General features: G+C 51.2%; 1 protein-coding gene and 1 long non-coding RNA gene across 5 annotated transcripts in view; one reads left to right on the plus strand and one right to left on the minus strand.

The window, feature by feature from the left end:
* Positions 1 to 257: 257 nt before the first annotated feature.
* LOC118506596 overlaps positions 258 to 17,908 on the minus strand; it is a 52,278-nt gene continuing 34,627 nt past the window's right edge. The window contains exons 3-14 of one of the 4 annotated variants that reach the window (XM_036043959.1): positions 13,762 to 13,998; positions 13,507 to 13,666; positions 11,160 to 11,193; positions 8,011 to 8,158; positions 6,564 to 7,672; positions 6,381 to 6,481; positions 6,048 to 6,297; positions 5,843 to 5,969; positions 5,522 to 5,768; positions 4,970 to 5,429; positions 4,293 to 4,681; positions 258 to 4,214 (exon numbers count right to left, since the gene is read on the minus strand). In XM_036043959.1, the coding sequence (XP_035899852.1) occupies positions 1,918 to 4,214; positions 4,293 to 4,681; positions 4,970 to 5,429; positions 5,522 to 5,768; positions 5,843 to 5,969; positions 6,048 to 6,297; positions 6,381 to 6,481; positions 6,564 to 7,672; positions 8,011 to 8,158; positions 11,160 to 11,193; positions 13,507 to 13,666; positions 13,762 to 13,944 (5,505 nt within the window). In that variant the 5' untranslated portion in view covers positions 13,945 to 13,998 and the 3' untranslated portion in view covers positions 258 to 1,917. Of the gene's footprint in view, positions 4,215 to 4,292; positions 4,691 to 4,969; positions 5,430 to 5,521; positions 5,769 to 5,842; positions 5,970 to 6,047; positions 6,298 to 6,380; positions 6,482 to 6,563; positions 7,673 to 8,010; positions 8,159 to 11,159; positions 11,261 to 11,400; positions 11,642 to 13,506; positions 13,667 to 13,761; positions 13,999 to 17,908 lie in introns of those variants that run through there. The other 3 variants (XM_036043957.1, XM_036043960.1, XM_036043961.1) reach the window with 3 other exon arrangements.
* LOC118506612 lies at positions 1,254 to 13,535 on the plus strand. Its single transcript, XR_004905522.1, has 3 exons — positions 1,254 to 1,365; positions 12,047 to 12,581; positions 12,787 to 13,535. It is a non-coding gene; the product is annotated as an uncharacterized LOC118506612 (long non-coding RNA).

Here is a 17,908-nt window from a genome sequence, read left to right on the forward strand (position 1 = left end):
CAGGGGTCTGCAAGCTTTTTGGAGCAAAATAATTAAAAGCTGCAGATGATCGATGAAAATCTCAATATATCGCATAGATTTGCACAGAATCATAGTTTTACTAACATCTTTTTGTTATTCTGAACGCTTTAGACAAATTTTATTTGTTTGCCGTTTGTGTTTGGGTTGTCTGTTGTGATGCAATTATTTGATGGCCAATCAAGCTAAAATGATGGTCCGTTTCTTTCGGTAGTAGCAGGAGTAAAGTACGCAACTGCTGCAGTGTACGAAATATACGTTACATTCTTGTATTTTTGTTTATTTCTTACAACACTTTTCCTCGACTCTACGCCACGCACGTCAACTATTCGAGCCATAACATCGAGCGCTGCTTGGTTATGCAAATTGTAAACAATTGTGAAAAATGTAACGAATGCAATACCAAAATGCACTGCCGATGGGCATTAGGAGCAATCGAATAGTATAGGACATAGGGAGGAAAAATAACATTCTCTCACTTGAACGATCCTCACACAAACGACTGGAGTTACATTCCACAGTTTTTTTCTTTTTGCTTTCCCATGCAATTGCAGCATTTTAAAGAGAGTAGAATTGAATTAGTAAAATGGGATTAGTAGTAAATTGTATTAAAAATTGCGCAGCATGGCGATGCTTATGGTAAACGATTATGCACTGGGCTTTGAGAAAGTGGCTTTGAAGCGAACGTACTCCTTTTTTCATTTTCGTTTTTGCTACTCATTTTCTTTTTTTTTTTTTTTGTACACCGTAGGAGGTAAAAATTTTGATCATAAATTTTGATTATCCGCACCAAGAATAAGTATATGAAGAAAACTGAAATTTAAAAATTTAGCCTAACATCATTCGTACATGTGTACATGTAAATCGCGTTCCGAAAGATATACTAGCAGGGGTCGCCAAAGGATGAAAAGTTGGTTCGTGCACTCTTTTAGAATTACTTAGCATTTTTTTACTTCTATATTGGTACCTTGTCGTCATGTAGGAAAGGAGAATGTTGGAGCGTTCTTTCCGTCTAGTTTACAAAATCGTTCTGCTACACATCTAATGGCGTTAATTATCCGAGGGCTGTATATTGTTCGATGAGTAACCAAATTTTAGTTTAGTTTTGCTTCGTTCGGGGTCGTATGTAACGGCGACGCGCTAGCTACCTAACCTAACTCGCTAACTCTAACTCTATCCTAACACGAAACTCTATCAGTGTTTACCAGTGTCGATCTATATCGACGATCACACCTGCTACTCATCAATCGCAATTCGATAACTGTCTGTGGATGGGAAATTAGTATTGCTCGCGTACCAAGTCGCTCGATCCGTTTGTGTAACATGCTGCATATATTATATCTATATGTAAGTATGTAAATAAATAACACATCATCTCGAAACACACACGTACGCGCGCGCGCGCTTGAACATTTACACTTAAATTGCTAGTAGGCTAATGGCGCCAGCAAAACGTAACGCGTCGAACGTTCGTCGATCGATCGATTTCACTACTATCATTATTATCATCTGTATCGTCGTTATTGCCTTCCGCACACCTAAATATCGGACCGTGCCGTGACGGGTTGGTCATCGGTTCAGTATAAGCGTATGAGCCGTATGAAATCGTTTGTCCAAAAATATAGAGCTCAAAAGAGGAGGAAAACTAATCCAAAACTAGCTATTTGTGCGTAACAAAAGTCGAGCAAGCCCTATCCGGCGCTCAGACGGGCGCGAAAATGCAATCAAGTGGACGGCATTTTAGGTCATACAGAGGTGGCCGGAATGTGTGTGTGTGTGTGCGTGTGTGAAAAATGTGAAGAATGGTGCTGGTTTGTTAAAAATAGGAGCATCTACTACGGAGTAGAGAAGATGGCATCATGACTAATATCGGTTGTATCGGCCGCGACACATTCCACATTACTTGCCCTTCACTTTGGTGGCACTGGAGGTAGTTGGACGCATGAATCCACTGGTACGTCGGCTGGTCACCGCCGCCGCCGCCGCCGCTTGCTGCTGGGCGGCGACCGACTGACGTCCCGTGGCTGGCGTTGGACTAACACCTCCACCACCAGTGCCAGATCCGGTCAGACTGCCGCTACTGGTCGACTTGCTGCCCGGCGGTAATCGGCCACCGGTCGACGAAGCAGAATGTAGCTGATTCTCCTTGGCCGCCGATTTGGCTGCGGGCGGTTTGCGAACGATGGTCGCGGTCGGCCCGATGCTGGAACCGCTGGAACTGCTCCGACTGGCCGGTGCACCACGATGCCCGATGTTGCCCGAGGTAGCGGTACCCAAGGGCCGCTTGGAGGGAGAACTGTTTGCCGATAGCGTCGACGTTGCCATCGTAGAGAGCGGAGTGAAAGTCTTTGAAAAGGTGCTGGTGCTGCCGGTGTTAGCCCCAGAGCGCAACGGTGGTGGTGGAACCTTACGCACGGTGTTTGTCGATACAGCGCTGCTCAGGGATGAGCCGGACGACCGGAGACTGGTGCGGGAATTGCTCCGCTCGACGTCCTGCGCTTGGCGAGCGATTGGCCGTAGCAAGCTGGGCGTGGAACCATCCACACTGGTGAGCGAGCCTGTGGTGCTGGTGGTAGAGGTTCCACGGCGCATCGACGCTGTCCGACGTGGAAGGAGATTCTTGCTAGCGGGCGATCCACTGGCCGTGGGTGTGCCACGCAGGGAACGGCTTCGCTCCAGTCCGGAGCTACCGTTCTTTACCATCAACAGGCTGGCCATGCTTGGGCTGTTGGTACGACTCGTCTTCAGATTGGTGGAAGCGGCTTGATGGCCAGAGAGCTTTGTGGTGGTAGCGGGCGTTGCCGGCACGACACGCTTGCTCTTCGTATCCGATCCGTAATCGTTGCAGGACGACACACTCTCTTTGCCCTGCGAAGGGGTGTCCGAGACGAGGCTCTGGGTCTCCTCGAAACCTTCGTCATTGAGCTCGTGCGCAACCGGAGCACCCTTGAGCACGTGCTGCTGCTGGATGTCCTTGGTAGGGCTCCAGGTGCGTTCCGGTGTTGGAGATTTCAGACTACGAATGGCCTCACGCACATCCTCCTGGCTGATGCGACTAATGGTGCGTCCAACTTTGCTGGCCCGATTCAGCACGGCTTCAGCGTGTGAACGGGGCGATTCTCGCCCATTCAGTGACGTAGAACCGGTCGTCTTGGTTGTGTCCGTGGAGGATTTTAGCTTGTCCTGCCAGCGCTTCAGACGCTGCTCCTGCTCATGCTTCGCACTGCTGTCCTTGCCGGTCGACGTCCCGCTGGTCGCTAACAGCAGTGGACTCTGCGTCGCACTGTCGGGCAAGGAGTCGGGCGATGGGGAAGCGGTAGTAGCTGTGGTGGTGGTAGTCTCATTACCGCTCCCGGCTCCCGACGCTCCCAGATCGATCGGACGCTTGAAGCGGCGCGTACGTCTAGCGGACGAGAACCGATCGAACTGCCCATCGCCCAGAACTTCCGCACCGGTACTATCGGCGGCGGAAGAACCTTTGCCCGAATCGTTTGCCAGCAGTGCATGGGAATCCTTCGCATCGTTCTGACTCTGGTGATGCAAACGTCGACAAGAACCCCCAGACGTGACGACGCCCGCTGCTCCAGTACCGCTCACATTACGGCGAATCGAGGGCGGTGTCTCGATATTGTCCGAATCGATCTCAATCTTGTTGTTCGTGGACTCGTCGTACACGTGATGAGCCCGGCGAGTGCGACGAGGCGGTGGAGCCACAGCACCAGAGGACGGTGACGTAGTTGTGTCTCCTCCCGGACCTCCGACCAGTTCCGAACCGGAAATAGTGCTGGCGGTACTGGACGATATCGTAGAAGGCGTACCGGCTGAGTTGTGCTGCTTATCGCCGACCGGCTGTCGGATGTAAATCGACTGCTTGTGCTCCTCGCCATGGGCGGTATGCTTGGCGGTGGATGTGGGAGAACTGTCCGCGGATGTTGCCGGTGGAGGGTTATCCGATCCTCGACGGATGTAGATCTGTAGCCGATCCGAGGGTGGCCGTTCACCCAACGATTGGATAATGTTTTTGCGCTTGTCCTCTTCAAGGATTGACTGCAGATTGGAGCTCGGATTAGGGCCCTCGCGGGAACGCTGTCGACGGTAGCGTGGGCTGGACGGATCGTCACTGTCCGCCGCACTGTTTGCTGTGTTGAGGACCGATTTGCGCCACGGTGACTTATCCGCATCCGGTGAGGCCGCACCTGATCGCAACGAGAAAAGAGAAGTGAAAGTCAGTGAAATCCAACCTCCAGACCGGCAAAAAATGCATTCCAACGTACCTGTCAAGGCCTCTATCGTACCAACGACATCCGTCTGCTCGAGTGACGTCGCCGGACGCCAATTGGGATAGACCCGCTTGTACGTCATCGGTCCACCGAACAGCTGCTGCTGCTGCTGTCCATCCGATGGCGATGGTGATGCGGCAGACGTTTGTCCCTGCCCGGCCGGGGCCACTATTCTCGGTACGCTGGGCGGTTCGGGTGAGGTCACCGTGGGCGGTTTCTCCTCCGGTAGCGGATCCAGCTTGCTGCCACGATCGCTTTCGTTGTCCGTTTCGTACGAGCGCCTGTTGGCGGTGACTCGCTTGAGCTTCTTCTTGTAGTCGTCGTTTTGCCGCTCGTCCTGCTCGTTCGCCTGCAGCCAGGATTCGATCTTCTGCCGCCATTCCCTGGAAATTCTGGATCGGTAAGAGACCGCGACCGTACGGCGACAGAAAACCACCGGGGTCCGGGTGCAAAGCGGGTCATTGCGTACCGTAAGCAAATGATGACACAGATACAGAGCACGGATGTGGATGTGTGGATGGTCATGAACATGGGATGGGTTAGCACAGAGAATGAAATGTTAGAGGGATAGCAAACAAAAGCAGCAATACATCACCCAGGACACCATGGGGGGGGGGGGGGGGGGGGGGGGGAAACACACGCATGGGAGTGACCGAAGATCGCGCACATACCTTGGTTTGTGTTCTTCCACCGCGAGCGGCTTCGATTCGGCTAGGGGCGAAGGCGAGCTAGGCCGTTCACGATCCGCACCGAACTGGACGTTCAGCAGATCCGGACGCTTCTTACTACCGCTACCGGAACGGGCCCGTCGCGCCCAGGATCGGTCTAAGCTGCCGTAAGCGGCGGACTTTCGCTCCCGATTGCTGCTCTCGTGGCCGGACGAGCGCAAAAAGTCCATGAGATTACCTTCATCTTCCTCCGAAAGCACTCGACTGCGCCGTCGTCTAAGGCTCCCGTTCGGTGTAATGTCCGGCGAGGCACACTCGTCCCGCATCAGCAGTGCATCGCCATTGCTGTTGAACGATCCCAACCGTCGACGGGACATCGCCGGGCTGTAGCGCAGATCGTACTGCGATGCATCCAGCAGCAGGCTACCTTCCGAATCGGACACCGGCGTTCCGGGTTGATTAGCTAAAAGGGAGGGGGGAAAGTAGAATTGAAGTCATCAAACAAAGGTCGGCTAAGTCCGTGATCCGTCGCCACCCCGTCTGCTTGATGCTTACATTGCCTTCTCCGAAGCGTTTCTTCTCGCTGCTTCCTGCGTATCATGGCCTGTTCTTCCTGCACACGGCGCTTCTCGTTGTCCTTCACGGCGTGCTGGAACTTTTCGCTGAACGTGTGGAATATCTTGAAACATTCCTCCATCTTGAAAGTGCCCATATCCTCGCAGAAGAATTCGGCCAACTGAAGGCGCATCGCTTCCAGCTGCTTCAGAGCTCGCTGTAGCATTATGACGTCCTGTTCCGCGGCCTATAAAAGAAAACCGCCCCCGATAAGGCATTAGTCATCTGCTGCGCTGCTAGGTGACTGTTGTCCGCGCTTACACTAAGGAACTCCTCCATCTGGAACTTGATGTCCTCCTCCGTCTTCGGCAGCTCGATCTGCTTTTTGATCTTTTTGATGCGATTGTCGATGGCGTTCACCTCGTTGCTTATCTGCTCGACAGTGGTTCTGCAAATAAAGACAGATTGGGATAAATCAAATGCTATCCCATCCGTTACTGTAATCCAGTCTAACCAATCCACTTACTTGGTCGCATTCTCCAGCATTGTCAGCTGACCGGGGAACTCCAGCAGGGAGGCATTTTTCTTCTCCGCTTGCAGTGCCACAAAGTGTATCAGATTCATGCCCGGTTTGTTCGCACGGATGTCGGTGAGCTTCTGCAGCGAGGACAGCTTGACGCCCGCCGCGTTACCTGCGTATCCGCCCGAGTTGAGGAAGTTGCCGGCCACCACGACCATGTACAGCACCTCCTGGAGCGCCTTATTGTTCATCAGATCTGTTCAAAGGAGACCGGAAGTTGGTTAACCAAATTGATCACGGCCGGAGTAAGGGAGTTCCTTTGATCTCAGTGAAACCTACCTTCACCAGCAAAAAGCATAGCGTGTATGTTTGGCTCCAGATACATCAGATTCGCCTTAAATTCTTCCTTCAGCAGCATACTCTCGATTCTTAACTTATAACTGCGAAGAAAAAAAACGAGCGCCGAATAGAGAAGGGTGTCACAAGACATTCAAAAGCGACGTCCCGATTCTGTCCACTTACTTAGGCACTTGTACCAGCTGCAGCAGAAACTTCTCCGCATTGCCCAGCCGGTTGTTGTCGCCATCGAACGCTCGCAGCATCTCCAGCTCGTCCACCTCCGGCAGCAGCTTCAGCAGCCCGCGCAGCTTCTCCGCCCCAATGTCCTCGTGCTCACCGTTCCTTATCAGCTGTATAATGTCCTCGTTCGTGGTGCGGAACTGCTTCAGGAAGATGTTGACGTTCAGGCTCCGCTTCCCGTCCAGCAGTGTGATTTCGTTTTCCTTCCGCGATTTGCGTGAGTCCGGTGTGTCCGTGCCGCCGTTGCACCCGTCACCGCCGGACGCACCCGACCGATGGCCCAGCTTCGGCGAGCCTTGCGTTTGCGTCTGCAAACAGAACAGTCCCTCCATTTCGTCCCAGTTCAGATCCGCCATCGGGCTGTCCTGGTGCGAGTCGGCCACGATGGACCAGATGTTCTGTTTGCCGAGGACCCGCTGCGGTGGAATTTTGTTCCAGTTGATGGTCTTCATCTTGGCGCGCGGTACTGGCGTTTCTTGCTGCGGTAACGGTTTCACGATCACGATCTGCTCATCGGGTGTTTTCGAGCGGGCCAGCGTACCGTTAGAGTTGGCCTGCGCGGAGAGTAGGTTGGGGGCCGGCGGGGCCGGTGGTGCGGGTGGCGGTGGTCCACCGGCCATGGGCGGAGGTGGTGGTGGCGGTGCTCGACCACCGGCCAACGGTGGCGGTGGAGGTGGCGGGGGTGCAGGTCCACCGCCGGGCGGAGGTGGTGGTGGAGGCGCTGCGGCACACGGAGCAGATGGGGGTGCTGGTGGTGGTGGTGGCGGATTGAAGGTTGTGCTGGGCGAAGGTTGCAGCGCACTGCCGATGGAGGGACGGCGTGCCGGGCCTCCGCTCAGATCGCCCCGGCAGTGGGGACAGGTGAAGAACTTCTGGACGCTCGGTGCCCGCAGCAGACGGGCAGAGGCTTCCTTGTCCTCCAGCAGTGTGGCCCGGTGCACGAGCGTTTCGGCCGTATCCCACACGATGTCACTGATCTGCTCCTTCGGGTCGATCTGCAGCAGGTGCTGAAGTATGCTTAGAAATGGCGTTGCTTGCGGGGTGCCGGCGACCTGGAAAAGGGGGGAGGCGGCGATGTCAGTAAACAAGTGGCGTCCAGCAGTGTGTTTGCGTAAATTAAACCCGAAGAATGACTTTCAATGGTTGACCTTGGACAAGCTCAGCATTACTAATGACACTTTAAAAGTCCATCCTGCAGCACACGCTAATGCATGTGAATCCTTGCTTTGCTATCCCCAAACGATGCAACGACGCATCCAAGCGTAATGTAAAATTCATCTCAATTAGTGTCCCCGGGCTTGGGTGCCCCAATCCCACCGTGCCGGCAAGTACCACACTGCAGCATCGAAACGAGTAGCTGAGTCTGCTGGGCTGCTGTAATGTTGCTTACCTGTGCGAGAATGGCATTGAAGACATCAAGATGCGAGTTCAGATCGATCCCGTCCGGCACTTGGAGGCTCTGGGATAGGTCGCATTCTTGCTGCTCGTCGAACACCTCTAGCTGTGAGGCAATGTCCGGAACGCTGCTGGCCGTGCGCCTGTACCAGGGATGGGAAGGACAAGAAGGGTCGGATTAGCAGCATTAGGCGACACAGAAAACACGGGTGAAAGGTCAAGGGTGGCACAACAAAGCTTCATCCCTCCGCATTTACCACAAATCACGCAATTTTAGATCTCAACTGTTTGCGAGCCGTACACCGAGGCTGGACAACTTCCGACGGCACAGTTCACTCAGCTCCTGGACGATATTCATTCGGTTCGATGGTCCGACTTTGCCGATAGGAGTGGGCCAACACGCACACACACACACACACGCGCAACTGATGATGATTTGCTGAGCTTTCGATCCGTTTCCTTACACTGTGCCACGGATGACTGGGTGCAGTGGCCAATTGCTGGAGGGATAGGGTTCCCTTCTTTTTTGTTTCGTGCAAACTACGTGGACGGGCGTGACTGTCACGAGTATTTTGAGCAGTAAGGAACTAGCAACATTAAAAAAAACTCCCCCCGATATCACCGATTGAAACCCCTCACACACAGAGTATACCGCCGCACACAACTCCGAACTGTTACCGAACTGTCATAATTCGCCTCGTGAAGGAAGCGATTTTTGCTGCTGCCTTCCTGCTGGAGCCTTACGGTTTTCAGGACAAACGGAACCCAAAAATAGCACAACCAAGAGTGGACAAGGAAAAGCGCGTTCGGGCAGGGATGTGAGCACCCAGCCCCAGGACCGTTTGAGCACTGGATGGAAGCGAACTAAGGGCAGAGGCCTCTGGGTGTCTGGGTGTGTGTGTGTGCGTGTTTATATGCTGCAGTCCTTTTGTGGGGTTTGGAAACTACTAGCACGCGACTACTTTCGAGCCTGTGGAAAAGCCGCAACGCGAAGCAAAGCTAATGTGTGTGTCCCGGTGCCTCGGAGACGGTCTCTTTCTCGCCGAGCGGACCTACGCGTGGAATGGGTGGTTGCGCTTTCGTAGTACGTGGGTTCTAGAGAGTATCCTTTAGCAGTATTCCTTTATCCATAAGCTATTTAACAGAAAAGGAACTAAAAGGTTTATGCATCGCCGAGAGTGGTCCAAACATTCCACCAAACTTCACAGTTTGTGTCACACTCGCGAAAAACATCTGATTGCCGACGCGCGGCAATGATCAGATGGGACAGTGCGAAAGAGCGAGTAAAGAGTAAACCTCTGCATCGAACACCGACCGATCGGCTCAGAGCCCTAGCCCCTAGCATCCATCACCGCGTGTTCGTGAAGTTTGCTCCCGAGCACGTGTTGCTGACTCATGCGCACTAACTACTACTGCTCGCGTGCCATTTCTCTCGCGTGTGCTTTTCTCCTCCATCTCGCGCTTTCTTTCTCTCGCCTTCGCATCTTCTAACCGGCTTGCTTGGATGTCTTCTAGAGATGAGTTTGTTTTCGCCCATCGAAGAACAGGTGATTCAGTTGCCGGTGTAACACATAGGCAAAGGAAAGCATCTGATTTGTATCGGTCCCTACAGCTGGGGACCATATCTCGCTAGCCCACGTGTTGTCGGCGTTACTTCGTCCCCGACTGTTTGGGGGTTCCAATGGGAGTAGGTGTAGGTGACACATGTTTAAGTGATTTTGCTGTTTCAACGCCAACGATTGTTAACGTATCTATCTGCTCTTGTTTACAGCCGTTCGCACGACCATCAACCCTGACTCAATCGTTCGGCTCTAGAGTGTGTCAGGGATCGGCGCTTCTTCCCCGGGGTGCCAACGGAAAGAAGAAATGGCGTACCAGAGCCATTCTTGCAACCACAACGATCCACAATTCAACGTAGGTGTTTCTGTTTACGTACCCCGGGTAAAGGGTTTTGATAAACAATAGAGAAAAACGACCTATAAAGAAGTACAACAAAGCTTCAACATTCGTTATCACAAGCAGAACGAAACAAACAATAAAAAACACAGTTGAGCACGTTTTTCCCAACACCTCGATGATGGGTGTCGTTCAGAGTTGTAGAATGAAGTTTTGTTTTTGTGCTCTTATCACAACACACATGCTACACATGTGTCTTGCTGTTGCTCTATCCCACCCTATAGATATGTTGAGTAACGGCGCCACAGCGGGAGGACACACCGTCGAAGTACAGCCCCACAATCGTTACGTCAAACTGTTGTCCAAAAGGTCGCTCTTGCTACATATAGATGGCACACGACATCTGGAGCTGGAGATGATTGATAGGCGTGTGGTGGATACCTTTTTTTTTTGGTTAGCTCCTCCAGCTAACCACCAGGCTCTGTACCACTTGCATTCATCACTCCACCTTGTGTTGCGTAGTTGTTCCGCTTTTCGCAGAAACCTTCCCTTAATAGCGGGTGAATGTTTTACTGCACTTCAAGCGTTTAAAAGCATTAGTCACTAAATCCATATGGACAACGATTGTCACCCTCCTCCGTACACAGAGCCCGGTAAACGGTTTTTTTTGCCAGAAACACCAATCACTCACGCACTTCCCTTATCAAGGACGCGGTGCTCCCCCGCTTTCGATAGTGGCGATAATCATCATTTCCCACATCACACGTCACGATTCCGCCCAAACACACACGCACCGATTCACTATCAAAAAGTCACGATAAAGTAATTGAAGCTCATTAACCATTGCAAACGGGTTAAATCTTTTCCGCCCATGATTACCCGCGAGGTCCTAATCTTCCTTTGCTTTGCACTGCACAGTAATCGATTCTCAAGATCCAATAACCGACCGAGACACATCCTGTTTTTCTGTCGCTCTCCAACGATTCCCATCTATCGTTCCGGGTTTATAAACTGTCAATATCAATCCGATTTTCTGTCACTGATCTCTTCGCGGCGTTGTGGCGTTATTTTGAGTCTCCCAGAAAAAAAAAAATCGGGACGGCACTTCTTTACGATCCTTATCTAATTGCGTTGAGTTGTGGCGTTGTAGACCAAAAATACGGGGATTGGAAGACTTGGTAGTCTGCTGGTGATGCCACCTTAACCTGTTCACCTATTTTACATACAGACGCTGTACGATGCACTTACCTTAAATTATTTAATACTGGTATGAGGTTTAGTCCTGCGAAAGAGAGGGAAACAAACGAAACCAGACCATCATTAGAGGGTGTCATCGAACGATGGCTGCACTAAAAATGAATAGAACGGAGAACTCTTAAACAATAAGCGATTAAGATAATACACTCGATTGAACAAACTGCACCCATCCCGATCGGAGCCTTCGGCAGCTGTACTTGGGTGCAAACGAACCTTCAGACCACGTACTCACCTTCCGCACACTCACCGGCAGCTTCTTCCACCTCCTCCTCCAAGGACGACAGTTCGGGTGTATCATTAAAAAACACGTCGTTCACCATGATCCGGGGGCTGACGCAATTATCTGCCAGCGGCCCAAACCCTAGCTGTTGCTGCAACATGACGGCCATAGCTCACCGACCATAACCGGTGATGCCGCCCGTACGTCAAATCACAACGCAGTGTGAACACAAACTGGTCCCCGTTGCGTTTCGGGGGAGGGAAAGAATCATCGCCAAACTGAAAATGCGATGATGCGGCCTTACCTGACGGCGGGCGGCAAATCTTATCTATTGGATGGTCGTTTGATTAAACGAGGCCCGATAACGGTCCCGAGCCGTACGCGCCATTCACCTTAAAGCAGAATGTAAAAAAATGAACGTGCCAACTGGCTACCGGGGTGCGTAGTGGAGAGAAGTTGCGCTTAGCGCGCGCTTAATCTTCACTGATCTACTTCGCGCAACGGGTCTCCTGCATCGGTTGGAGGCTTATGCTTTGGCAGTCCTGTTTTTTTTTTCTATTTCGAACATTAACAATCAGTTTGCTTCTGTTCTTTCTTTCTTTCTTTCTTTTTGTATCACCCAACCAACCCTGATGGCTCAACATCGATTTCACGATAGCGTTCTTCTTATCAGAAGCGGCTGATGGCATCGAATCTATGCGCTGCGGTGTAGGTGGTGCGCAACCCTGCATGTCTCCCGGTTCCCATTTCGTAAGAAAGTTCGACAACAACAAGCCATATCGCGGGCCTGCCCAAAACGGATGACAAACGCTAGCGCGCGTCCTCGACAAGGTCGCGGACACTGCAATTAGACCAGACCGTACGCTCACCGTAGATAAGCAATGTTTTGTTTAGCGAGCTGTAATGGTGGTCAAAGAATAGACCACGGTAGACAAGCCGACCGTACAGCACAAGATCTGTTGTCCAGTCCAACCTGCTAACACGAATAAGAGTTAGAGCTGTTTTCTGTTTTGAAACATGTTAATTACACGCGCGAGGTAACGCGAGTTGGGTAGAATGAATGTGTGTCCGTCGCTGGGAAGACTGACAACCAGTAAGCGCTTTTAATCCTGCCGTGCCAAAGGAAAACTCCAAACAGAACTACATCGATACGAACCGGCCTGTGTTCTCCCCCCAAAGTGCCTGTATAATCCGTAAGTGACAAGCACAAATTTATCGTACTCCATTATTTTCCATCTAAAGCTGGTTGGATAAAAAACGGGGGTTTGGAGCGGTTTCGAACCTTTCCACAGCCCTTCAAATAGGTCCCGTGTGTGGACATTGATGCGGTGGACATGTATCAATTTCAAAAAAAAAACCATGGCAATCAACTTCAACCGTTCTGTTCGCGTTTTCCAGGTTTCGTTTCTTATTCTTGTGCAAGGAGGGCAGCTTCATCCAAACCCGACACCAGTCTCCAGGCCACACGGCAGGTTTCGGAAGGTGGCGGCACATTCTAACTTGCCAGGCAGGCCGGTTTCTCCTTGCGGCAACATAGTTTCGCATATAGTGTCCCGTGCACCAGCTGTCCGTATTCTCGAAAAGCCGGTTACGGTCGCTATCACTTGTTGTGTCCACCTGCCATCGATACGGCTAGAGATATCGCCGCAGCATAGCCCACCGTTCGCTCGGGCACACCGCGTGTCCAGAGGATTAAGATCAATTTATCACAATCCTTCAACCGCCGAACTGTGTTCGTGTGTCAGACATGCAAAAGTGTACGGTCGGGAGGGGAAGGAATTTACGGCACACTCGAACGTGTTCGCTGGGTGTCTGCATGGGCCTTGTTTAACTACACTTTATGGTACTCCTGTGCGGGAATTGGGCGAAATAGGTGCATATGAGAGTGTTCGAAGTAGTTAACACGAGGAGATTATAATCAGAGCTAGGGCTGTCTGATAGAACACCGAGCTGTATGACATTTCAATGATAGAATTATTTCTATCCATAAATGGCTAAAAGGCTATGATGGTGGGTTATTCGATTGGATGAAATGGAATTTTCGTAACTTCTAGTAATCGATCTACAATAGTCCTCTATATCCTAAGGTCTGGTCCTATCCCCAGCGAAAATACTCACCAATAAACTCGTTGCGCATGCGTATCCGATCCTTGAGCGAACCGGCCGATATGATCACACAGTTGACGAACGCCAGCAGCGCTATCTGGTACTCGACCGCAGTCGCCTTGTCTAGCTCGGACACGACCAGGTTCAGCCGATACCGTTCACCCTTAATGCTCTGCGAAAAAAAGCAACAGATAACGAGCGCAACAGTATGCGATCAGCAACATAACCGTGATTCTCCTTTGGGGGATTTGGCAGAACTGCCCTTACCTTGTAGTGTTCCAGCGTTTCGATGGCACGCTTGTACCCGTTGGCACTGAACGCACAGAGCGTCGACAGTAGCTCGAAGATTTGCTTCTTAACCGTGACATTGTTGGTGTCCAGCGCCAGTCCCAGCTTGTTCACGTAGTCGTTGTTCTCGATGATGTACTCCAGTCCGATGCGGGCATCCATCTTGTGCCGATGGTGGAGTCGATCCTCGTTCGTTTCGGTCGATGTTAGAAAGTTCTGCAGGAAAGAGAGAGAGAAAATTGAGTAAATATAGGCTTACTATAAGCTTCTAGTTGAATACGATTTATTTGAAGCCTTCATTCCGATGTCACATTGGGGTGGCAATCGCACACGCAAGTCATCACTTTCGGGTGGCGTGTACGTTCTATCGAACGTTGCGTGAGCTTCTCCGCTTGTTCCCTAAGCCAACGACATGCGGTTTCGCCCATGTCGCAGCATGAAACCATCGTAAAAACATAGAAGCAGTAGCCTGCGAACAACATAAATGACCCGACAAGTGTACCGCCTGTATCGACGAAGAACGGCGTACAGCATGGGAGTCGCAAGTCAATGGGGCAAAAGATAAATCATCGTAAAACCTTCCCGGCGCAGGCTCACCAACCGACGGTGTCACGCCGTACGGAAAAGGGTTCTTAGTTGGTTTGCATGTTTTTAGCTTGAGCTGTGTGCCACACGCGACCTAGCCAACAGGAAAATGCGTTGCTCTAGTTCTTTTTTTCTCAAGACATTCACAAACAATCACAAACATTTGACATCGATTTTAACGATCGGTCGGGCCAGTTTTGTACGGTGTGGGAAAAAAATGTGTAACGCACTGTATGTTGAATTCTTTAAAATACCGCAAACAAATTCCGATCAAGGACGATTTATTTTAGGATAATTGTACTGCATCCAAGTGAAAACGCACAAGGCTCATTTTGTTGTGTATCCGTGTAACAAGATAAGCCCCGACGCTTTATCAATGGGTCTCTCACATCAATATCTTAAAAGCCCCTCTGGAAGGAGTAAATGCCGATTGTGTTTTAATCCTGTGGAATGCAATTCGCCAGGCTTTAGTCGGATTTGCGTTGTGGAGATACATGGTGTGGCAAAACGGTGACGAAATTCTATATTTTGCCAGCAAAGCTTACAAAACGTTACGATAACAATCTTGCCGATCCTGGGCAAGTGCTTACGTGCAATTAGCGCAACGTTCGCGAGAGTAAAGTCCGGCACGTAGACAGTTGGACGTCAGCTCAAACCGGCACCGGCAGGGAGGCAGATAAAACATGAGCTAAAAACCGCTGATGCGTTTGACACCTCGTAACGCAAGAGTCGAGGTGAAAGATGGTTGTTGCGTTTGTTTGATGTTGTCTGACGACATGATGCCGTCTCCTCAGCATGATCACCGGATGAAGATTCGAATTGCCTTCAATCGGTCCACGCGACTTCGTATTAGCCAGTAATTAAATTGACACCAGGAAGTCAAGATCCAAGAAGCTCTCTTAAGTAGAACCAGATGTGATGCGACGATCACCCTCACTGGCAGACAGCGATCCTCTTCCCGTGCGCAACAAAGTGTCACTTGATGATCACTTAGGTTACGCTCGATGGAAGTGTGTGGGTACGAACAATTTCGATGTGGAAATGCTGGGTTGTGCCCTTCAATCAAACCATTTACTTCTCTCGGTCGGTCTCGATTAGAATAAGGGCTCGGGGAAGGAGAAATTCCACGACCGCTTGCCGTGAAGTCAGTGGGTCAACGATTTCGTAGCAGTAAGTAGCGTTGCGGGTGGTGTAAACAATTTGATTTGCTGGTAGAACGTCCGCTAACAAACCGTATCGGATGACCTTTTAGGGCACTCTGTATCGACACCAAGTCTGGGAGGAACGCTAAAGTATCTGTCATTTGAGATCTTTCTACCGTGAATGGTTCTTTCATCTCAGTGGATACTTTCAGCTTCTCGCGCTCTAGATGTTTTTGGGGACTTGTTCAGATGATCTTCAAAATCTTCCACCCACGGGAGACGACCTGCCGAACCTGTGTCCGCTACAATGTGCCGTACCCAGTGGCGCAAAATGGCGGCACGGATGCATTAACACAGGCGCCTCGTGAACGAGTTCCATCTACCTTAGCTCAGCCGCATTGAGCGGGCGTACTGCAGAGTTCGGGCGAGAGCATCGTCAGCTGAAGGTGCCGCGTAGGTGTTGAAGCGAATCGTTTAACAAAATAAACACATTACTCACTCACTTCAGCAGCAGAGTGCAACCAGAACCACCACCGGATGGACCACCGGTCCGTTACGATCTCTCTCGTGCGATCCATTCCGGCACGGGTTTGTCTACGGGAAGTGGCCCCCTTTTTGGGGGGCCCTGCAATTGCTCAATCGATCGCCACTGATCGGGCGGGTGTAGGCAGCAGCAGAGCAAAAATGTGCCTGAACACAAACAATGAGCACCGGATCGTGCACGTGCCACGATCCGGAATGGAGAAAAAGGAAGGCAAGTGCATGCGATTATTACGGCAGGGTTTTCATGGTTAAATTTCGTAACATCTTACGATCGAGAAGCATCTTGCCTCGCTCTCGTCACTGCCTGCCATCGAATTGTCAAGTCCGTAGGCAGGACCCGCTCCATCGTACGAATGAGCGTCCGGGGAGTTCTTGTGATTCAAATTTATTCATTAATCTCACCAATTCCCCTTGCGAAAGCTGCACCGCGCTTTGCATCATTATAATACTGACCTTCCTTCCTGCGGCACAGTGTGGCGGTGGGACGCCCTCTGACTGATACAGGCGAACACCGCGTCAAGGTTGTCGTTGCCTTTGTTGGCCATCAACATCCCTGGAGAGGCCCGACCGGGCGTTCGCTACAGCAGGAAGGTGGGATTGATTTATTCCCTCGCCGTATCGATCGAATCCGATCGATCGATTGCACCGCTGAAGGACGATGAAAGCCGCTAAGCTTCTAACCGCACTATCCCGTGCGCCGGTGTACGACCAAAAAGGCATTTGTCTGATGATGCCGCTGCTGGACATTGTGTATAGATTTTCCACGACACGCCGACACGGAAAACCACCGTCAACCGCGTGGACAGATTTGGTGAGGCCAGGCGACGCAACTTGTTTTGCAACTTTCTGTTGAGTGGAGTCGTTTTGGAGGCGTTTATGGAACGATATTTTTGGGCGACACTGCATAATGTGACTTGTTCTCCGAACTGCAGGGTGTATTTTGGGATGCGGAAGACGAGACCGAGAGAGATATTTTGGTTTGTACTACAGAGTACTAATTGATATATCATGTTATCTTAGCTTCAGACAGCAACACTTTTGCAAGCGAGCGTCTTAATCCCATCCTTAACCTTGCCACATTTTGAAGGTCGCCTAACATCTTGTGCAGGTGCCGTTATTGTTTGTCGTGCCAACCCAAAAGGTGAAAGGTGTAATTTTGAAACGACGAGCTTAGAGCTCGACGCTGCCACAAGTGGATAATAATAGACCCTCTCGGCTGCCCCCCCCCCTCCCCTCCCACCCGCGTTACCTGACTCATAATAGATCACCGAACCGTGGATTCAACCCATGCACCAGCGGCTAATAGGTGCACGTTAATTGTTGGGTTACGTCTAGGGAATGTCCTGGGCCCACATTCCGCCCGCTGCTCGCTGCGCAACCACCTTCTGCTCGTGGGACGAAGCGCTGAGTGTCTTCTCCACCTCACGCGCCATTTAAGCTGGGCCCATCGTTACCATCGTTTAGCATCGCTTAGACTTGGCACGGGTGCGTAGGTGCCACTCCGCCATTGTAGAAGCCTGCCTGCTTCCTCCTCACTGCAACTCCAAAATACCTCCCGCACGTTATTCACGCTGCACGGTTGAACGTTGAAGGCGCGTAATTCATCGGACACACAGTCAAGGTCAGGGTGCTCCGGGAACGAAAACCTCGGAACTTGGTGTAAGCAGGCGCACAACCGCGGAGGCACAGCGAAGGAAAAAAAAATCATGTCACTTCGATTACGGTAATAAATTCGTGATCATTTCATTAAGGAAACGCTGGGGAGCGTTGCCGTGGCGTTGTCGGTGCAAACGATTGACGGACTTCGATCGCATGTTGCTCTGTGGTCTCCGAAGACCGATCAAGCCGTTTTGTGG

The sequence above is a fragment of the Anopheles stephensi genome, chromosome 2 (genome assembly GCF_013141755.1).
Source record: "Anopheles stephensi strain Indian chromosome 2, UCI_ANSTEP_V1.0, whole genome shotgun sequence".
NCBI lineage: Eukaryota > Metazoa > Arthropoda > Insecta > Diptera > Culicidae > Anopheles > Anopheles stephensi.